This window comes from Chanos chanos, chromosome 11, assembly GCF_902362185.1.
Source record: "Chanos chanos chromosome 11, fChaCha1.1, whole genome shotgun sequence".
Lineage (NCBI taxonomy): Eukaryota > Metazoa > Chordata > Actinopteri > Gonorynchiformes > Chanidae > Chanos > Chanos chanos.
This window is the reverse complement of record NC_044505.1, coordinates 12690116-12708783: the sequence shown is the minus strand read 5'-3', so window position 1 is coordinate 12708783 and position 18668 is coordinate 12690116. Positions and strand designations below refer to the sequence as shown.

General features: G+C 44.4%; 2 protein-coding genes across 3 annotated transcripts in view; one reads left to right on the top strand and one right to left on the bottom strand.

The window, feature by feature from the left end:
* Positions 1–185: 185 nt before the first annotated feature.
* On the top strand, positions 186–10637 carry rfc1 (replication factor C (activator 1) 1). 2 transcript variants are annotated; one of them, XM_030788020.1, is made up of 24 exons: positions 186–242; positions 903–1010; positions 1368–1434; positions 1631–1738; positions 2091–2398; positions 2569–2643; positions 2852–2929; positions 3124–3498; positions 3636–3743; positions 4000–4179; positions 4269–4373; positions 5323–5677; positions 5992–6104; positions 6429–6543; positions 6975–7063; positions 7342–7479; positions 7916–8011; positions 8244–8342; positions 8463–8617; positions 8823–8940; positions 9087–9232; positions 9760–9973; positions 10163–10342; positions 10487–10637. In XM_030788020.1, the coding sequence occupies exons 1-24, from the start codon at positions 240–242 to the stop codon at positions 10577–10579; spliced, it is 3426 nt and encodes a 1141-aa protein (XP_030643880.1). In that variant the 5' UTR covers positions 186–239; the 3' UTR covers positions 10580–10637. The 2 variants fall into 2 exon arrangements, with proteins under 2 accessions (XP_030643880.1, XP_030643879.1); XM_030788019.1 differs by having other exon boundaries at positions 10484–10637.
* Positions 10638–12655: 2018 nt separating this feature from the next.
* LOC115823657 (multiple PDZ domain protein) overlaps positions 12656–18668 on the bottom strand; it is a 22508-nt gene continuing 16495 nt past the window's right edge. Inside the window, exons 26-36 of the mRNA XM_030787691.1 lie at positions 18466–18662; positions 18247–18339; positions 16445–16786; positions 16077–16160; positions 15575–15792; positions 15082–15229; positions 14878–14949; positions 13781–13903; positions 13464–13567; positions 13134–13257; positions 12656–12817 (exon numbers count right to left, since the gene is read on the bottom strand). Of these exons, the coding sequence (XP_030643551.1) occupies positions 12656–12817; positions 13134–13257; positions 13464–13567; positions 13781–13903; positions 14878–14949; positions 15082–15229; positions 15575–15792; positions 16077–16160; positions 16445–16786; positions 18247–18339; positions 18466–18662 (1667 nt within the window). The remainder of the gene's footprint in view (positions 12818–13133; positions 13258–13463; positions 13568–13780; positions 13904–14877; positions 14950–15081; positions 15230–15574; positions 15793–16076; positions 16161–16444; positions 16787–18246; positions 18340–18465; positions 18663–18668) is intronic.

Genomic DNA, 18668 nt, shown 5'->3' with positions numbered 1-18668 from the left:
AATACAGTGGAATTAAGGAAGAGCACCGGAACAAGAAAAAAAAATGTTATTACCGTGAAAACGTACGGTAATAATTTACCTCTGAAGTTTTGCCAAAGCCTACGGATAAGCGTGCCCGCGTACAGCGCGTCATCACGCAGCGCCTCGACCAATCATACTTGGCGCCAAAGAGGACTCGAAGAGGATTCACTGTCAGGAAATCTAACCAAAACAAGAAAGTTTATGTTCATTTTTATATCATGGTGAGTTAATGCATCTTTGCATGCCCTTTTCTCAAGACTGGCAGCAAAGCCTAATGAAAACTTTCGGCCTATGCTGGAGACTGGCTTGCTGCGTAATTCAAATGTGCAGTACTGCCATCCCAAAAGCTAACAAGCTAATGTTCTCGTCCTAAATTAAAAAAAATAATAAACTGCCTCTTTACTTTAGCGACTTTTGCAGATGGTCAGTAGCGCTGTAGACATGTTGCTGAAATACTTGCTGAATTTCCGGTTGCTCATTGTAACCGTCGATGTGCAAAATAAGTGTAGCTACCTCATGTTTTCAGTTCATGAACTGCATGTGCAAAGAACCAACTCAATTCACTGTACTACAGGGGCAAGCGAGCTACATTGCTAACTTGTCAATGTAGGTAGCTGGTTACAGAGTGCTGGTAAACATGCTTTTAACAATGTTTTGTTTTGGGTTTTTTTGCAATGCATGGCAGGAACTGTCATAGCATTCAGCAGAAAAAGGTTAATTTTTTCGTATCAAAGCAGCGACCCAGGTCCGAAATCCGTGAGCCAACTGATTTCTTATTTGTTATGTGTAGAACAAAGTTTCTTGACGTGTTTAAGAAAACGAGAACGACCAGCTACGGTTGACAGGGAATCATTTTTCATGCGCTCATTTCCTTTTGCCAGGATATCCGCCGATTCTTTGCGCCAACAAAGCCTGTCGCATCTACAGCTCCGAAAACCACCTCAGGCACCGATGAAGATCTGAAGAAGAAAAAGAAATCAAGTGCAAAGGTGTGTCAATAACACACACTCATGTGTTATCTCAGATGCTCTGCATCACACAGCACAAGTGTCACAACTTTCCTTATGACCACTGGAAGGACAGTGGATTGTGTGGACAACCCTGAATTAACCAATAATCCCCAACAGAGAGAGAACAATGAAAACAAAAAATAGCTGTAACCTTATTTCTCCTGACCAGTATTTATCAGTTCTTGTACATTAGAATCCAACTTGCATTTGATGTAACTGTTGCTTCTAAGATATAGTGCATTGTGTATAGGGCACTGCGGTTCTGTGTGATAGTGCCATTCTCTGTCTCTCTGTATGAGTTGGTTGAGTAGTTAAACTGTGTATTCTCTGTTTCAGGGCACAAGTCCAAAGTCTGAGGAAAAACCATCTGGAAAACGGAAGAAAAGAGCTGTCATAGACTCAGGTACAGGGACCTCTTCATTCCTGGACCATTTTAAATCAGCTTTTTACATTTTTTTTGGTTGTTACAGCCAGACGAAGCCTTGATTATGCGTGACAGTGTACCTCAGAAAAAGATGATATCTTATACGTAATTTACAGGTTGTCTCTGTTTTATATTTATGATTTTATTTAAACCCTTCTCTCTCTTCCTTGTTCAGACTCGGAGGAGGAGAAGGTAGAGAAGAAAGCTAAGCATAGTTCAAAAGAGAGTCATAAACCAGAACCCGCGAAGAAAAAAGATCCTGTTACCTATGTCTCCGAAACAGGTATGAAAATAAACAGTTCTCTTGTTCTAAACGTTTAGAGTCTTTAATCTACTCTTTTATTCAATTTATCTGACGTAGTTGTGCCTAGATTGGATTCTTTGACTGATGCTTTAATAATTATAAATATTGTTGTATTTTTAACCTGAGGCATCAAAAGATTATGACATGTGCATTTTAACTGTGAACGCTTTGACAGCCACTGATGTTGCAGGTGTGTGTGTGTGTGTGTGTGTGTGTGTGTGTGTGTGTGTGTAAAAACTGGGTCTAAAAACAAGTCATTTGTAGAGGTTTAATCATTTTTTTTGTGGAAGAACCATTATCATAGTTTTGCCCCGTATTTCCCTCTTTCCAGATTCTGACGGCGATACATTTGTATCTCTGAAAAAGACAACCAAAACCAAAGAGAATGGGTTGTCTAAAGATGGGAAAAACAAAGGTTCCGACAAGAAGTCCAAACCGTCTCCTGCCAGCCCCCCCTCTAAACCGTCTTCAGCCTCAGGGAAAGGCGGGGTCAAGACCGCCGCGAGCCCCACCCCACCCAAAACGACCCCGACACCACCCAAACGCAAGCCCACCTCGGTGGTGGATTACTTTGGCAATGACACCGTACAGAGGTCTGATAAAAAACTGGTTGCCAGCAGCAGCACCAAGAGGAAAGCAGTGAGTATATCACTCTGTGTGTGTGTGTGTGTGTGTGTGGCTGTGGCCTTGGCCAGAGGTTTCATGTGGTGCTGCATATTGAGTGGTATATGAGGTTTGTTGAGCGTCATGTAACATGGAGGGGTATATGTGGAATAGTGCGTGTGACCGAGCATTATGTGTGTTTGTAGCCCACACAGGACACAGAGGAGTCACGAAATGATAAAGCCATCGCCAGACAGTTACAAATGGATGAGGACACTGAAGTGAGTCAAGCAGCACAGACGCAGCCACATACACACACAGCCACACACACACACACACACAGCCACACACACACACACACACACACACACACACACACACACACACACATACCATCACCCGCTGTGTGGTTTTTACATTCGTCTGATTGTTTGTTTGTTTGTTTGTTTGTTTTATGTAAATTTTGTCTGCTTTTGTGTGCGTGTACAGCTGGAAAAACAGATACATGAGGATGAGGAGTTCGCCAGAGCGTTGGCCATGGTGGACGAGGCTCCCTTGCCTAAAAAGGTTAGTGTGTGTGTGTGCGTGTGTGCTGAAGTTTCAATAGGTCTCAAACACTCTGTTACGGAGTTTCAGGAATCACAAAGTGATATTGCCTGTCCATATGACTAGAAAAGTGGATTTTATGAAAGATGTTTGTCTCTCTCTCTCTCTCTCTCTCTCTCTCTCTCTCTCTCTCTCTCTCATTCTCTCATTCTCAGGCACGTATTGACTCTGTAGAAAAGTCTGGATCTGTCTCATCGCCCTCAAAGAAGTCTCCTCCGACCGCAGTAAACAGCCAGGACGCCAAAGTCCAGTCTCACAAGAACCCCTCTCCCAAAAAGAATCCAGTCAAAACCAGTTCCAAACTGGCCCTGATGAAGAGGAGGGACGAAGAACAGGCCGAGGAGGGGGCCAAAAAAGAGGAGGCAACACGCTCTCAGAGGAGCAAAGCGATCGTTTCGCCGAAGAAAGAACCCGCCACACCCACCAGCTCAGAAAGGGCGGCCACGCCCAGAACAGGAAGCGCGTCGACGCCCAAGAGCGGGGCTGGGAACACCCCTTCCACGCACAAAGTCTCGCCCAAGAAGTCAGAGGTGACAGAGTTTATTAATCTTTTATTGAGAGCGACGTGGTTGTATCAGGGTTTAAATCGTAATGGGAAAGAAACAGTGTTTTATTGTGACAGTGTTTTTGTTTCTTTTTTTTTTTTTTTTTGTCTGCTTTCGTTTAGACGGCAAGTCCTGAAGAGGCAGAGAAAAAGAGGGCTAATTCTGCAGCCTTCCGCAACTTCCTGAACAGAGAAGGTCCACGAGCACTGGGTTCAAAAGAGATACCGCAGGTAACACACACACACACACTCACAGTATACACACACGCGCGCGCGCACACACACACACGCATGCATACACACATGCATGCATGCGCACACATGCATACACACACGCACACACACAGTATGCACACACACACAGTACACACTAAAGGCTTCTTATCTTTTAGGAAACTTTTCCTCGAGTCATCCTCATCTTCTCTTTCGACTAAGAGTACTCATGTTACAGAGTGTGTGTGTGTGTGTGTGTGTGTGTGTGTGTAAGGGTGCGGAGAACTGTCTGGAAGGCCTGACGTTTGTAATTACGGGCGTGTTGGAGTCGATGGAGAGAGACGACGCCAAGTCTCTGATAGAGCGATACGGCGGGAAAGTGACGGGAAACGTCAGCCGGAAAACCAGTTACCTGGTACTGGGCAGAGACAGCGGCGCCTCCAAAACAGAGAAGGTGAATATGGATCTAAGCCCCATCCACTGTCCCTCCTCTGACTGTAATAGATTATACCGACGTTGGTGCTTGTCTTTGTCTTTTCTTAGGCTGAAGCTTTTGGCACAAAGATAATTAACGAGGATGAGTTACTGGAGCTGATCAGAACCAAACCAGGCAAAAAGTCCAAATATGAGACCGCTGCTGAGACAGAGGTATGATAGAATACACACACACGCATACACACACACACACACACACACACACACACACATACACACACACACACACACACACACACACACACACACACACACACACACACACACACACACACACACACACACACATACACACACACACACATACATACACACACACACACACACAGACACAGACATACAGACATACAGACAAGCACCAGGCAACATTCAGGGACATACACACACACGCGCACACACAGACACACGGACAAGCACCAGGCAACATTCAGGGACATACACACACACGCGCACACACAGACACACGGACAAGCACCAGGCAACATTCAGGGACATACACACACACGCAGACACACAGACACACGGACAAGCACCAGGCAACATTTTGCAAGCACCAGGCAACATTCAGGGACATACACACACACGCACACACACAGACACACGGACAAGCACCAGGCAACATTCAGGGACATACACACACACACACACACACACACAGAAAAGCACAAGCTTATAATCATTCACTCACTCACACACACAGAGACAAGCACCAGCCAACATTCATGGACACACACACACACACACACACAAACAAGCACCAGCCAACATTCATGGACATACACACATATACTGGGAAAAGCACCAGCTTATAATCATTCACTCACACCCACACACACACACACACACAGAGAGAGAGACAAGCACCAGCCTACATTCATGGACGTACACACACACACACACACAGAGAAATGGTGAGCAAATATTATGGATTTATAAATGTTTGTCAGGCTCCTCCTAATCCTTACACTTTAATCTAAATTGCTTGCGCCCCTTGCCAAAGAAAGAAAGCGCCATTATTAAACGGAAGTGGCTGAATAACTCACCAGGTGAAAATCCATTAAGGTGTCACCATAGCAACACCTCTTTCCATCTACTCTCTCAGAACAAAGTTGCTAAGCGAACACCTGACGTTTCCAAGCGAAAGTCCCGAACTCCCACCCCCACCAAGAAGAGCCCCGCGGCAGGGCGGAGTCAAGCGGCCAAGGCGTCCAGTGCTGCGACACCTCCCCCGTCAGAGGCCAGGAAAGGTCTGAAGTTTGGCAAGGGAGAAGCCACGCCCCCCATGCCGCGCTCGACCTCAGAGGGCGAAGGGAGCAATCTGTTATGGGTGGATAAGTACCGCCCCCGCAGTCTGAAAAATCTGATTGGCCAGCAGGGAGAGCAGAGCTGTGCCAATAAGCTGTTGCGATGGCTTCAAAACTGGCACAAACACCACGGCAACAATGCCAAAGCTGCACGTCAGTACTAAGACTCTTTTTGTGTGTGTGTGTGTGTGTGTGTGTGTGTGTGTGTGTATGAGAGAGTGTTCATTTTTGACAGTTTGAATTACCTTTGAAAAAGCTTTGCAAGCTTAAGTGCTTTTCAGAAGCCCTGACGGTAACACTCCAGTGAAGTCTAGTGCAGTAAAATTGTCAGTAAAATCAAAGATGCTGGCACGACTGAAACATTCTCTCTCTCTCTCTCTCTCTCTCTCTCTCTCTCTCTCTCTCTCTCTCTCTCTCTCTGTCTCCCTCTCTCCCCCTCTCTGTCTCTCTCTCTGTCCTCTCTGTAGCGGCCAGATTTGGGAAGTTTGGTGGAAAGGACGATGGTGCAGGGTTTAAAGCAGCCCTGCTGTCTGGCCCCCCCGGCGTGGGCAAGACCACCACAGCCGCCCTGGTCTGTGAGGTCAGTGTGGCTTCACTGTTTCCCATCAGCCACCTCTCTCTCCACCTTACTTCTCTATCTCTTCATATCTTTCTCTTCTTTTTTCGCACAATACTTCATCTCATCATTTGTCTAAACAGATTACCGCAGCGTCGTTAATCTCACAGGTGTCTTCTCCGGAATGTTCTTTGTGGAACTGCTGCTGTGTGCACAGCAAGATATTGTATTATCAAAGATATTATACTGTCATTAATAATGTATATGGGTATCCGGTACTCTTGGTAACAGAGATGTTTGTGGTGTTTATTTGTTTATTTGTGATTCTGTTGTTTGTCGGTTGTACAGGAGTTGGGCTACAGTTACGTGGAGATGAATGCCAGCTGTACCCGCAGTAAGAATAGTCTAAAGGAGGTGATAGCAGAGTCCCTCAATAATACCAGTATTAAGGACTTTTACACAGGTAAGACTAATCAGTTATTGGTATTCTTTCACTAGGCCAGGCAGTGATTCATCTAATCTGTACGGAAACATAGTTTAGAAAAACTGAATTAAATCCAGCTTTTGGAAACGCTCGTTCTGGAAGGTTCCACGGTCCTGCTGGTTTTTGAGTCAGCCGGACACCTGCGTGCTCTCTGATTCGTTGAAGGACGCGCGTTCCTGTTTCCCTGGTAACCCCACACCTGCTTCCCTGGTAACAAATCAAGCTCTAATTAGGAGATTAAGACAAAAAATCAGTAGGACTTTTGGACCTCCAGGAACAGAGGAACCCTGGGGCATCTCTGTCAGAGTGCTGTTTTAACCATGCATGTGATTTACGCTCTGGTGTGTGATACAGTGTGAGTAACTCTGTGTGTGTGTGTGTGTGTGTGTGTGTGTGTGTGTGTGTGTTAGGAGCGTCTCAGACAGTGAGCACTAAGCACGTGCTGATCATGGACGAGGTGGACGGCATGGCTGGAAACGAAGACAGAGGAGGAATACAGGTATACAGAGAATTTTTCCCTCTCTCTTCTTTTCTTTTTTCTTTCCTTCACCTTATTCTGTCCTCTCCCTCTTTTTTTTCCTTACTTTAACCCTTTCCCTCTCCGTAGCTCCTGCATATTTGAGGTGTTACTGAGTGTATACTATTTTTGATCCTTAAGTAGCTGTGATCAGGTTTCCTCCCTTGTTCTCACAGTCCTGTGGACAGCTGAGTGTCTGTGAGTGTCTGTGAGTGTGAGCTGTAAATGACTATGAGCTGTGTATCGTCTCTGTCCTGCAGGAGATGATAGGTCTGATAAAACAGTCCAAGATTCCCATCGTCTGTATGTGTAACGACCGCAACCACCAGAAGATCCGTTCTCTCGCCAACTACTGCTTCGACCTGCGCTTTCAGAGACCCCGCGTCGAGCAGATCAAGGTAAGGCTGTACCCCCACCCACCCCGCCACCCCCACCCGAGACATCGCAAAGCATTTCTCCTCCAGACAGCGGCTGTGCCGAGGAACAGCAGCGTCCTGTTTGTCAAGAGCAGCCGTTTGGGCTTTCAGACGCGGAACACTCACCGACATTCATTCATTCATACGCTTTTATCCAAAATGACCCCCAAGTGAGTCAGAAACGCCGCAGCCATTAAGGAGCTGGCTGTAGCGCAGATGCAGCGGCTAAAGTTCAGTATTAGACCAGAATACAGCAGAGAGAGAGAGAGAGAGAGAGAGAGAGGCGGGAAAAAGGGTGAACTACGCACAGACTCGGGTGGAGACAGCGCTGTTGAGCCAAAGACACATGCCTGCGTAGGCAAACCCGTCCCCCTGCCTCTAACCCCTCCCCTCTTTCCTCCTCCTGTCCTCCAATCAGGGAGCAATGATGTCCATCGCTTTCAAAGAGGGCCTGAAGATCCCACCCCCTGCACTTAATGAAGTTATCCTGGCATCCAATCAGGATATCCGGCAGGTGCGTCTGACTAGAAGTGGTTTCTTCATTAAACTGTTGATTTGGATTTCATTGTATGGTAACAATTTTCCACCACTACTATTCTCATTGTTAATGAATATTATTTTTGATAACCTTCGTTTCAGTTTCCATAAGAATCTGGTCTGTCATTGACTTGACTTAGTAGATTGGTAATGTTTGAATGTTTGTAACATATTTTATTACATTTCAATTAATCATTCTTTTCTTTTAGATCTTGCACAACCTTAGTATGTGGTCAGCCAAAGACAAGGTCATGACCTACGACCAGGCCAAAGCAGACGCCAAAAACGCCAGGAAAGACATGAAACTGGTGAATTCTCCCAGACATGCAACAACACACAGAGAATATCCAATCACTGCTTGTGTTATTCTTGCTAAATACGTGTGTGTGTGTGTTTTTTTTTGTTTGTTTGTTTGGGTTTTTTTGCAGGGTCCGTTTGACGTGTGTCGGAAGGTGTTTGCCTCTGGAGAAGAGACCGCCCACATGTCTTTGATTGACAAGTCTGATCTGTTTTTCCACGACTACTCTCTCGCTCCACTCTTTGTTCAGGAGAATTACGTTCACGTACGACCAGCTGCAGCTGGGTGAGTTTACACACACACACACACACACACACACACATACACATACACAGAGTCAAATGCTGCTGTTTGTTTATCGTTTGACCGTCAGTCAACTGTAATTTTGAGTAATCAGTGTGGTATATTGGATGATTGTGGGATGCCCCAGAGCTGCTGTGTGTGTGTGAGTGTGTGTGTAATTTGAGTGTGTGTTTTTTTTGCTCATCAGGGGAAATCTAAAGAGCCATCTGGTGCTGCTTAGCAAGACAGCCGACAGCATTTGTGACGGAGATCTAGTAGACAGACAGATCCGCTCCAGACAGACCTGGTCTTTATTACCCACACAGGTAACACACAAACACACACACACAAAACTCACATCTAGTCTTGATTACCTTTGCGTGTGTTTTAGCCACACCAAAGATGTACTCTAGAGTGGTAACTCAAACGCTGTGTGTGCGCGTGTGCGTGCGCGCGTGTGCGTGTGTCATAGGCCATCTTCGCGAGCGTGTTGCCGGGGGAGCTGATGCGTGGTTACATGAGCCAGTTTCCCACCTTTCCCAGCTGGCTGGGCAAATTCTCCTCCACTGGGAAACACTCTCGGATGGTCCAGGAGCTGGCCTCCCACATGAGCCTCAAGTAAGTGTGTCCTCCCCGCCCTGAACGGACCGACACCACGGCCAGTTACTGGTTCACCGCCTCACTAAAACTGTCATCATGAATCTGTCAGGCTGGAGATGAGGAGAGTTCCCATATGTGTGTGTGTGTGTGTATTTTGCTTATTTTTCCTTTCCTTATTGTTACTTCCTGTTGAGTGGTATTAGTGCTTAATCTGTTAATTTTAAAAATGGCTGTTTCTAATCAACACATAAGTAGCAAAATTACTCCTGCTGATGGCAGTATTTATGTAGCATGTCTACCACTAGACGTCAAATTATATTTTAAAAATACTATTTTAACCACACAGTATACATAGTTCTGAGTCAGCTGCAGCTGCACTGCAGTAATATGTTTTGATCACATTAAACGGCTCTATATAATTAACTATGTCGAATCTCTTCTACTCAGGCTTAATATTTCTGTCTTTTTCTCTCTGCGCTCTCTCACCCTCTCTCTCTCTCTCTCTCTCTCTCTCTCTCTCTCTCTCTCTCGCGCTCTCTCTGTAGGACTCTGAGCAGTAAAGGAGCAGTAAATCTGGATTATATGCCGTACCTGCGCTCTGCTCTGCTGCAGCCGTTGCTGTCTCGTGGGTCAGAGGGCGCGGCACAGGCCGTCCAGATTATGGACGATTACGACCTGATTAAAGAGGACGTGGACAACATCATGGAGATCAGCACATGGGGAGGCCAGCCTGACCCCTACTCCAAACTCGACCCCAAGGTGCGTGTCTGTGTCTACGTGCCTTTCATCCTGTGTGTAGGCAACAGAGGTTGGTTTTGTTGGTTCAGATCTGACTTTGTGTTGTGTAGACCACCTTGTGTAGTGAAGTCAAATTTTCAGTAAAATAGCAGATTTTGGTGTTGCTGAAACATCTTCTTGTTCTCTCTCTCTCTCTCTCTCTCTGTCCAGGTGAAGGCAGCGTTCACTCGTGCCTACAATAAGGAGTCCCACATGACCCCGTACTCCATCCAGGTCGTGAAGAAAGGTCAACGCGCCGGCCCCAACCCTGACCTGGGAGATCCCGACCGCGACAACGATCAGGAAGTAGAGGAGGAAGACGAAGGGATCACGTCCGACGCCATGATCAAGGTAACGATCAGACTCTGTTCCCTTAGTCAAAACAGTAACTGGTAGAGAAATCAAAATTTATACCCAAAGTGATTGCACATGTGCTATTTTATGCCGACGCTACTTATATTCACGTGATCTCTTTCTCTCTCTCTTCTGCAGCAGAAAAAGGCCAAGAGCAGCAAAGAGTCAAAGGAGAGAAAGGAAGGGGGTTCTGGGAAGGGAAAAGGCAAGGGGAAAGGGAAGGGGAGAAACTGACCAAGAGCAAGAAGGGGGGGGGGGTTTCTTCATCTTCCTTCTCGCTTTTCCCGACCCCCCCGCGCGTGCGCGCGACACAGCCTCGCTAACCTCGAACCCGCTCGCTCGAACCGCAGCGTCTGTCTCGGGCCGCAGACACGACAAAACAAGCAAGCAAACAAACAAACAAACACAAACTCAGTAGAAAAAGAAATATATGCATTCTTACATTTACAGATTTATTCGGGAGAATCTAAAACAGCCAGTCGTGCCCGGAGCTGTGCGTGGCAGCTTCATCTATTTCTGTCCTTTCAGGTACTTGTTAGCGCGATTTTTCTTTTCTTTTTTTTTTTTTTATAAAATAGAAAAATCGTGAACTCTTGCATACTCGCTTCTGACTGGGACCAGAAAAAAAAAAACAACCATTACTGCAGTATTGTCCACCTACTGAAAGGTTTCAGCGAAATTTCCCTCTTAATCCTCCACCTGAACAAAGCTACTGGATATTTCTGGAAAGATGTCTTAGCTGTCTGGAACACTTACAGAAATATGACTAGGACCGGATCTCTGTAAATAACGGTGACTGTTATTATTATTTTTTTCCTTTTGGCTTTGTTGTTGTTGAAGCACTTTTGAATATCGACTGACCATGCTTCCACTATTCTGTAGAATAACTGTAAATTTTTAACACAGAAATAAAAGAATGAGGGTGTAATTCTGTTGTCTGCTGTGTGTGTGTGTGTGTGTGTGTGTGTGTATATTGGTTCTTTTAATAAAACCACATATTTCTCAAAAGCCAGAACCATCTTTTTAACACAGGGCTGTTTAATACCCTTTTACAGTTTATTTCCAATCTTTTGAGGAATGTTCTCCATAATATAATGACTATAATGACAGGATTCATGGAATATACATTCACATATGATGATGTAAAGAGGATCCTTATGATAATATGTATACATATAATTTTACATGAATATGTACAGGTAGAATGAGAGAATATGTTCTATGCTATATCCATAGAGTAAAATATGCAACATAGTATTAAAACCTTTTAAAATATAATTATGTTTCTATTTGGTTCACAGAAAGATTTTTTGTCTTGTATATTAGGCACACAGAATGTTTTAATGGGTTAAAAATGTACATGCTACATGAAGATTCATACGTTGCTTTAATGAGCGAAAGTCTCATCTTTGTTTTCGTATCAGCTGAAATTTTTACAGTGTACACCGGTCAAAAGACAAGGTAAAGAAATGAACACATTAATATGAAAAAAAACAACAACAACACATTCCCAAATTCTGTTTTGGGGAACCTCATTGACAAACTAAAAATGACTTGCCCGAGAGCTAGCAGTCTTCTAAGTTATAGTCTCAACCGTGATTTCTAAGGGACACATACAGCAAAAATGCTCTTTAAACACAAACGGTCGAACTGATAGCATTGGAGTTTGAGTTTATAGAACAGAATTCTACTTGTCTCTTTTGTACTTCACTGTGAAAAAAAAAAAAAAAAAAAAAACTACGGTACTTAATACGCTCAGTGCGTAACACACTCGTCTGATACTGTCTGAAATTGTTTACTTTCTTTGTAATCAGCTAATGCACTTTATATGAAAACATTAGACAAAAATGAACAAACTAAGCAAATAACTGAGATAAAGTAATTATAAAATGTCATCAATTAGCTGAGTTTCAGCCTCTGCGTTCCACAAAAGCTTCAGATATTGGCATCTAATGTGTGGGAGTGTGTGTGTGTGTGTGTGTGTGTGTGAAAGCGAGAACAAGAGCAGTGTGTGTGTGACACAGAAAAAGTGTGTGTTGACGATGTATGATGTGTTATCAGTGTGTTTCGTGTCTGTGTGAGAGAGGGACTATAGTGAGTGTCTGTGTGTGTGTGTGTGTGTGTGTGTGTGTGTGTGTGTGTGAGAGAGACACACAGTGAAAGAGCATGTTAAATCTGTAAATAGAGTTATCAGTGTGTGTTCTGTCTGTGAGAGAGAGACTATGGTGAGGGTGTGTGTGTGTGTGTGTGTGTGTGTGTGTGTGAGAGAGAGAGATACACACACAAAGAGAAAGAGCATGTTAAGTGTTATCAGTTATCGCGTCTGTGCGAGAGTACGGTCAATGTGACGATGCCGTCGCTCCTTTTTAGAATTTCCACGGCCTCGGCGTGGGTCACGCCCTCTAAGCTCCGCCCATTCACCTCAATCAGCTGATCTCCGCTTTGTAGCCGCCCGTCCTCAATGGCGGCACCCTACACAACACAAACACACGCTGCTGACCACTTCCCACAAAGACACAAAGTGAACGCAACTAATCCAACGCAATCATAACACAAATTTTTTTTTTTTAAATCGTACATAGACTCAGCTTTACAGATACAAATTAAACCTGTCTGGGACTAAAAAGGACTTTCAGTAGAGAATACCTTTTAGCAATGAAATTTACTCCACAATTTGGCTTAACCTCTGTCTGGGAAAACCACCTGATAACTATCATTGCTATCTCTCACTCGCTGAACACAACTTCCCATTGTTAGACTACATACAGTGACTTCTTGTGCGTCTTACCTTTGGAAAGATAGTCTTTACATATATGGGTAGGTCGCCGTGGGGACTACGGTACCCGCCCACTATACTGAAGCCCAGGCCGGCAGAACCTCGGTCCAGCGTGATAGTCCGACACTGAGCAGGTCTAGGACACGTACAAACAAACATTTCGGGACAGTTCATTCAACAGAGCCATTGACGTCATTGGCAAACTTAACTCTCATGACTGACAGCATTACTCATTTTTCATAAATACTCATTCCAAGGTGCTCATGATGACTTTTAAGCAGTATATTCATAGGCATAGAATACTATCTTTTAAGAGAACAGTTGGTGGGAGGAGCCCAGTACCTCATGTGGTTATGGGTAGTGTGGTTTTCTGCGAGACCAGAGGAGCACAGACTCAAATGTTCCTTAGACTGTCCATTTCTAACACCTTCAGTGCAACGCATCACCTAGACAGACACAAACACACACACATACACACACGCATACACACACCCGCAAACAGACACACACACACACACAGACACACACACGCACATACACACACACACACACACAGACACAAGCGTGTTGACCTACACAACGTCCTTTAGAAAACAGGCTCAGTCTCTCTCTCTCTCTCTCTCTCTCTCTCTCTCTCTCTCTGTGTCTCTGTGTGGTACCTCTGGCTGTCCGGTCAGTTCTGCAGGTCCAGTTGCTTCTATATTAGAGATACAGAATGGACTCTCTCCCTGTGGAGCTCCTCCACCTTCAGATAGACTCATCCCCACACAGTCTGTGACACCCTAAAGACAGATCACAGTCAATCTATCACAGAGTCTGTGACACCCTAAAGACAGATCACAGTCAATCTATCACAGAGTCTGTGACACCTTAAAGAAAAATAACAGTCAATCTATCACATCACAGTACAACGCTAAATAACATCTCACATCACAAAATCATCACACACAATCAGCCGCAGAGTAATCATATTATCATAATCATATTATTATATCATATTATCATTATCCTAATCATAATCATTCATTCATGCGGCAGACGCTCGTATCCAGATCAATGAACAAAACACGTGTCGAGTTAATTGGTAAAATAATAAATAAGCAGGTTTTTTTACAGGTTTATTTTACCAGCTGCCGGGGGGAGTTCAGCGCCAATGTTCAGTGTAATGATAAACAAACATAGAGTGTCTTTATAAATATCCTAAAACGAATGATGCAAACACTACAAAACTGATGCATTCACTAAGCGTATGTGGAAGCAATGCTGACTTGGGCAGTATGAACGTTCTGTGGTAGCTAATGTGGGAACGTAAGCATGCTTTGTGATGCGTTTGGGATGGTGAGCTTGGCAGCATGAACTTTCTGTGGTAGCTAATGTGGGAGCGTAAGCATGCTTAGTGACAGTTGTCGGCTTTGTGATGCGTTTGGGATGGTGGGCGTGTCCAAAAAAAAACCCCTCTTGGCATCATAAAAACCAAGGGGGAGTGTGTCCCTGAAGCAGATATACATGGATAGCAGTTAAAGAGGATTGGTCTGGGGTTTTGAGGTACTCCCTGAAAATTCTCCTCTTGCGCTTTCATCATAAAAAAAAAAAAATTCATAAATGACTGACCGCCTCGAGCCGATATTAAAACATGCGTGTTTCACCTGTAATATTTTTCTTACGAGATGCGGTACAAAAGGGTCGTGTTATGAATGCCGTAAAGCAGAGAAGGGGTTCGTAGAGAACGGTTTGTAGAGAGCATTGTTTTGGTTACCTGACACCTGTACGGGTAACACTGACCGGCTCTGAAACGTGCTACTTCCAACACCACTGTCTCTCTGCAGGCCTGGAAAACAGAATGAAGTGTCACAGCTTTGTGTGTGTGTGTGTGTGTGTGTGTGTTTGTGCGTGTGTGTGTGTTTGATAGAGAGAGAGAGAGTGACAGAGAGAGAGAGAGAGAAGGGGGGATATCTGAGACCTGTAGCAGGCCTGTAGCGTAGTCCTGAGTGGCAGCTCGGATATCCTCTCCATTTATAGAAAGGATCTGGTCACCTAGCAACAGTCGTCCATCCACATCTGCTACACCACCTCTCTCAAGTTTAGATACAAATATGCCCGTGTCATCACTGGAACATACATGTATCATTTCAATCAGACAAACACGTGTCGTTTCTTTCACAAACAGAACTGTCGTTTCTGTACCTCGAAGAAAACCGTGTCATTCATGTTACGCAAACAGTCTCACTCCTGTTACACTGTCACATTACACTCCTCAAACACCGTCTCATTCACACTACTCAAACATAATCTCCATTCTACAACTCAAAGAGATGTGTCAATTCTGTAACAGCACAGAGCAGTCATTTCCATTACATACATTTGTATCAAAAGGACAACAGGAAACAAACACAACATATTCACTGGAATATAAACAGCAGTCTTGGGTTGGCCTTGTTCTGAGATTCCCTGACCTCTTTCCCACAATGCTAAACCCGAGTCCTTGTCCACGATCGGGCTCCAGCTCCACGCTAAAGAGGTCCCACATGTCCTCGGGCGCGTGCGTGACACGGTTCTGTTGTGTGTGCGCGGCGTAGTTCCTGAACACGCACAAACGCACGCGCTGTGGGCTCAGACGAAGAACGCTAAGGGCCTCCTCATGCGTGGCCATCCTCAAGTCAATGCCGTTCACCTACGGAGCGAGAGAGCGAGAAAAGCAGCCTTCATCATTATATCCATATTGTCTAGACACACTTAACAGCGGGAAGTGCTGGTTTAGCTACCTGCTGTTAGCCGGCTAGCCATACATTACGGGCAATTTGTCGTTTATCAGTTTAATGCTGATAAATCCCTAATTATATTCTTTCTCATCACCTATGTTCATTCTTAATCCTTGTTAAAAATGATAGCATTCATTATGTCCCTTAGTGGGTTCTATTATACTCCTTCTTCTCGAGTCTTCTAATTAGCGTGTACCTCCAGGATCTGATCTCCTGTCTGCAGCCTCCCGTCTCTGTGAGCTGAGCCTCCCTTATTAACTTCATGGATGACAATTACCCTCTGAGACAGAGAGAGAGAAAGAGAGAGCATGCAAGAGAGAGAGAGACAGAGAGAGAGAGAGACAGAGAGAGATAGAGGGTGTACAAGAGAGAGAGAGCCAGAGAGATAGAGAGGGAAAGTGAGAGAGTTAGAGAGAGAGAGAGACAGAGAGAGAGAAAGAGAGAGTGAGAGAGAGACGGGCAGACAGAGGGACAGAGCGAGTTGTTATCTCTCTGTACCTTATTACACTGAAAAGCCATCATTATTATGAGAAATTAATCTGATCATTAGACTCATAGACTCACCAGTGCTGTGTTACAGCCCCCTACTATGCTGAGGCCCAGCCCAGTAGGGCCCTTACAAATATCTATGGTGCTCACAGTGCCGGGGATGATGGGACATGTCAGGGGGTCAGAGACTGTAGTAGATGAAGTGGAGGACCAATAAGAGGTGGTATGTAAAGTAGGGTCAGGGGGTTGATTGGCTGCAGTGATGTGCGGTCTGGGAGCATGTTTACCATTCTGTGCATTATTGCTGTAATTGATGGTTGGAGCACAGTGGCTGGGGGGTGTGTGATTGAATGATTTGCTGTGTGGGGCGGGGACAGTGTGATTGGTTGACCTCTGATTTGTCAACGTCCCAGTCACCTGAGAAAAACAGGTCATATGAAAAAAATAATGTGTCGTGAATAAAACAGCAACAAGTTCTTTCCAGGGTTTTTTTTTTTTATGCCAGGATTGCTACATTCAAATTTAATGCTGCCTCGCAATGCAATAGTCATTTTTAGTGTTATATTAAAACTGCAGTTGAATGCACAGCTATATTACAGGTGGAGAAACCTACTATAGGAACATGCTGTACATCCCTGACCAATCCAACGTCAACAGCAGACGGAGATATGACAGCGCATGTGTCTACCTGAAACAATACTACTCATTATTCTCAAACATATAACTCCCAAAGTCACCACACTGACACAAATTACACACAGCTGCACTGATACACTCCTATAGCTGTATGTATGCCTAAGTAATAGTAACATATCTGTTTTGACAATTTATAATAGCATCATTATTTTTTTTTTGGTATGTTTTTTATGCAATCAACATTGGTTTTAACAGTGAACATGCTCTTTTAAAAATGAAGCATATGTTTTATTATACGTACAGAAATGACTAATTTTATAAATCGTTCTGTATTTCGTAATTTTGCGTGTATGACTATGCTTGAACGTTGTTTGAACGTTGTTTGAACGTTGTGATTTTTATGTGAATGAAAAAACACAGGAAAATTCATTTGTCAGTGTTAAAAAACAAAATAACATGGTTTCGTCTGAATCTATAGGAGCAATACATGGTCACAACATGTCAGGTTCAATCAGTTACTCCTAAATGCATTCGTATCCATACCATACGCACACAAACATATGTATATTTCATAAACTCATTATATATGCAATATAATACATAAACGTACGTAAATTATGAACGTGTTTATGTGTTCATGCATGAGTCTGTGTGTATATGTATGTTTGTTACCTCTGATTCTGGTCCAAGTGCCTCCAGCTTCATTGTTGGTTTATTCCTGATGAGAAAATTATTTAAATATATTTAAATTTAGACTATATGGAAATGTAATGGGGTTACTCATGATTCATGTCTAAACCTGTAAGAGCGTTTGAGAGATCAAGACAGTGTTTTTCAACGTACAAGTTTAAATGTGTGCGTGTGTGTCTGCATGTGCGTATGTGTGTGCGTATGTGCATGAGTGTGTGTGTATGTGTCTGTGTACCATGTATTTGTATCCCTCTGGGGCCCAAAAGACCCCAGTAAAATAGCCTAATCTGACAAAATTGCCTTGTGGGGACCAAAATGTGGGGACCAAAATGCCCTACTATGTGTGTGTGTGTGTGTGTGTGTGTGTGTGTGTGTGTGTATCTGTGTGTATGTATGTGTGTGTGTGTGTGTGTGTGTGTGTGTGTGTGTGTACCATGTATTTGTAGCCCTCTGGGGCCCAAAAGACCCCACTAAAATAGTCTAATCTGACAACATTGCCTTATGGGGACCAAAATACCCAACTGTGTGTGTGTGTGTGTATGTGTGTTTTACCTTGTGAAGACAATCTTTGCATATGACGTTATGCTGTTGACGATCGAAGTGGCATTCTGGTGACTGCGGCCATACAAAACCTGCCCATTAATCTGAAAAACGCGCACAACCACAGAGCGTGGAGCGCTAACGGTCAGACGCGGCACGGCGCCAAAGAGGTAACGTTAATAGCAGTTTTCAGCGCCTAAGGTAAGAGGGACAGACGCCCCACGTCTTACCTCCAGCAGTTCGTCTCCCACTCTGATCCGTCCATCTGCCGCGGCAGCTCCGTCGGGCCTGATCTCAGACACGAACACGCTCATCCTGTTCTCGCCCCTGTTCCCCGTCACACGCACGCCGAGTCCAGCAGTGCCCCGCTCCAGCTCTATCATGTGTAACTCTCCAGGCAGCTTGCCATATCTCTGCTGCATGCGATCTGTAA

Bases quoted from the DNA above. Each gene is read 5' to 3' on its own strand.
- rfc1 (XM_030788019.1), top strand. The intron at 8,012-8,243 runs GTGCGTCTGACT...CTTTTCTTTTAG, and splicing joins CCAATCAGGATATCCGGCAG to ATCTTGCACAACCTTAGTAT. The intron at 8,618-8,822 runs GTGAGTTTACAC...TTTGCTCATCAG, and splicing joins GTACGACCAGCTGCAGCTGG to GGGAAATCTAAAGAGCCATC.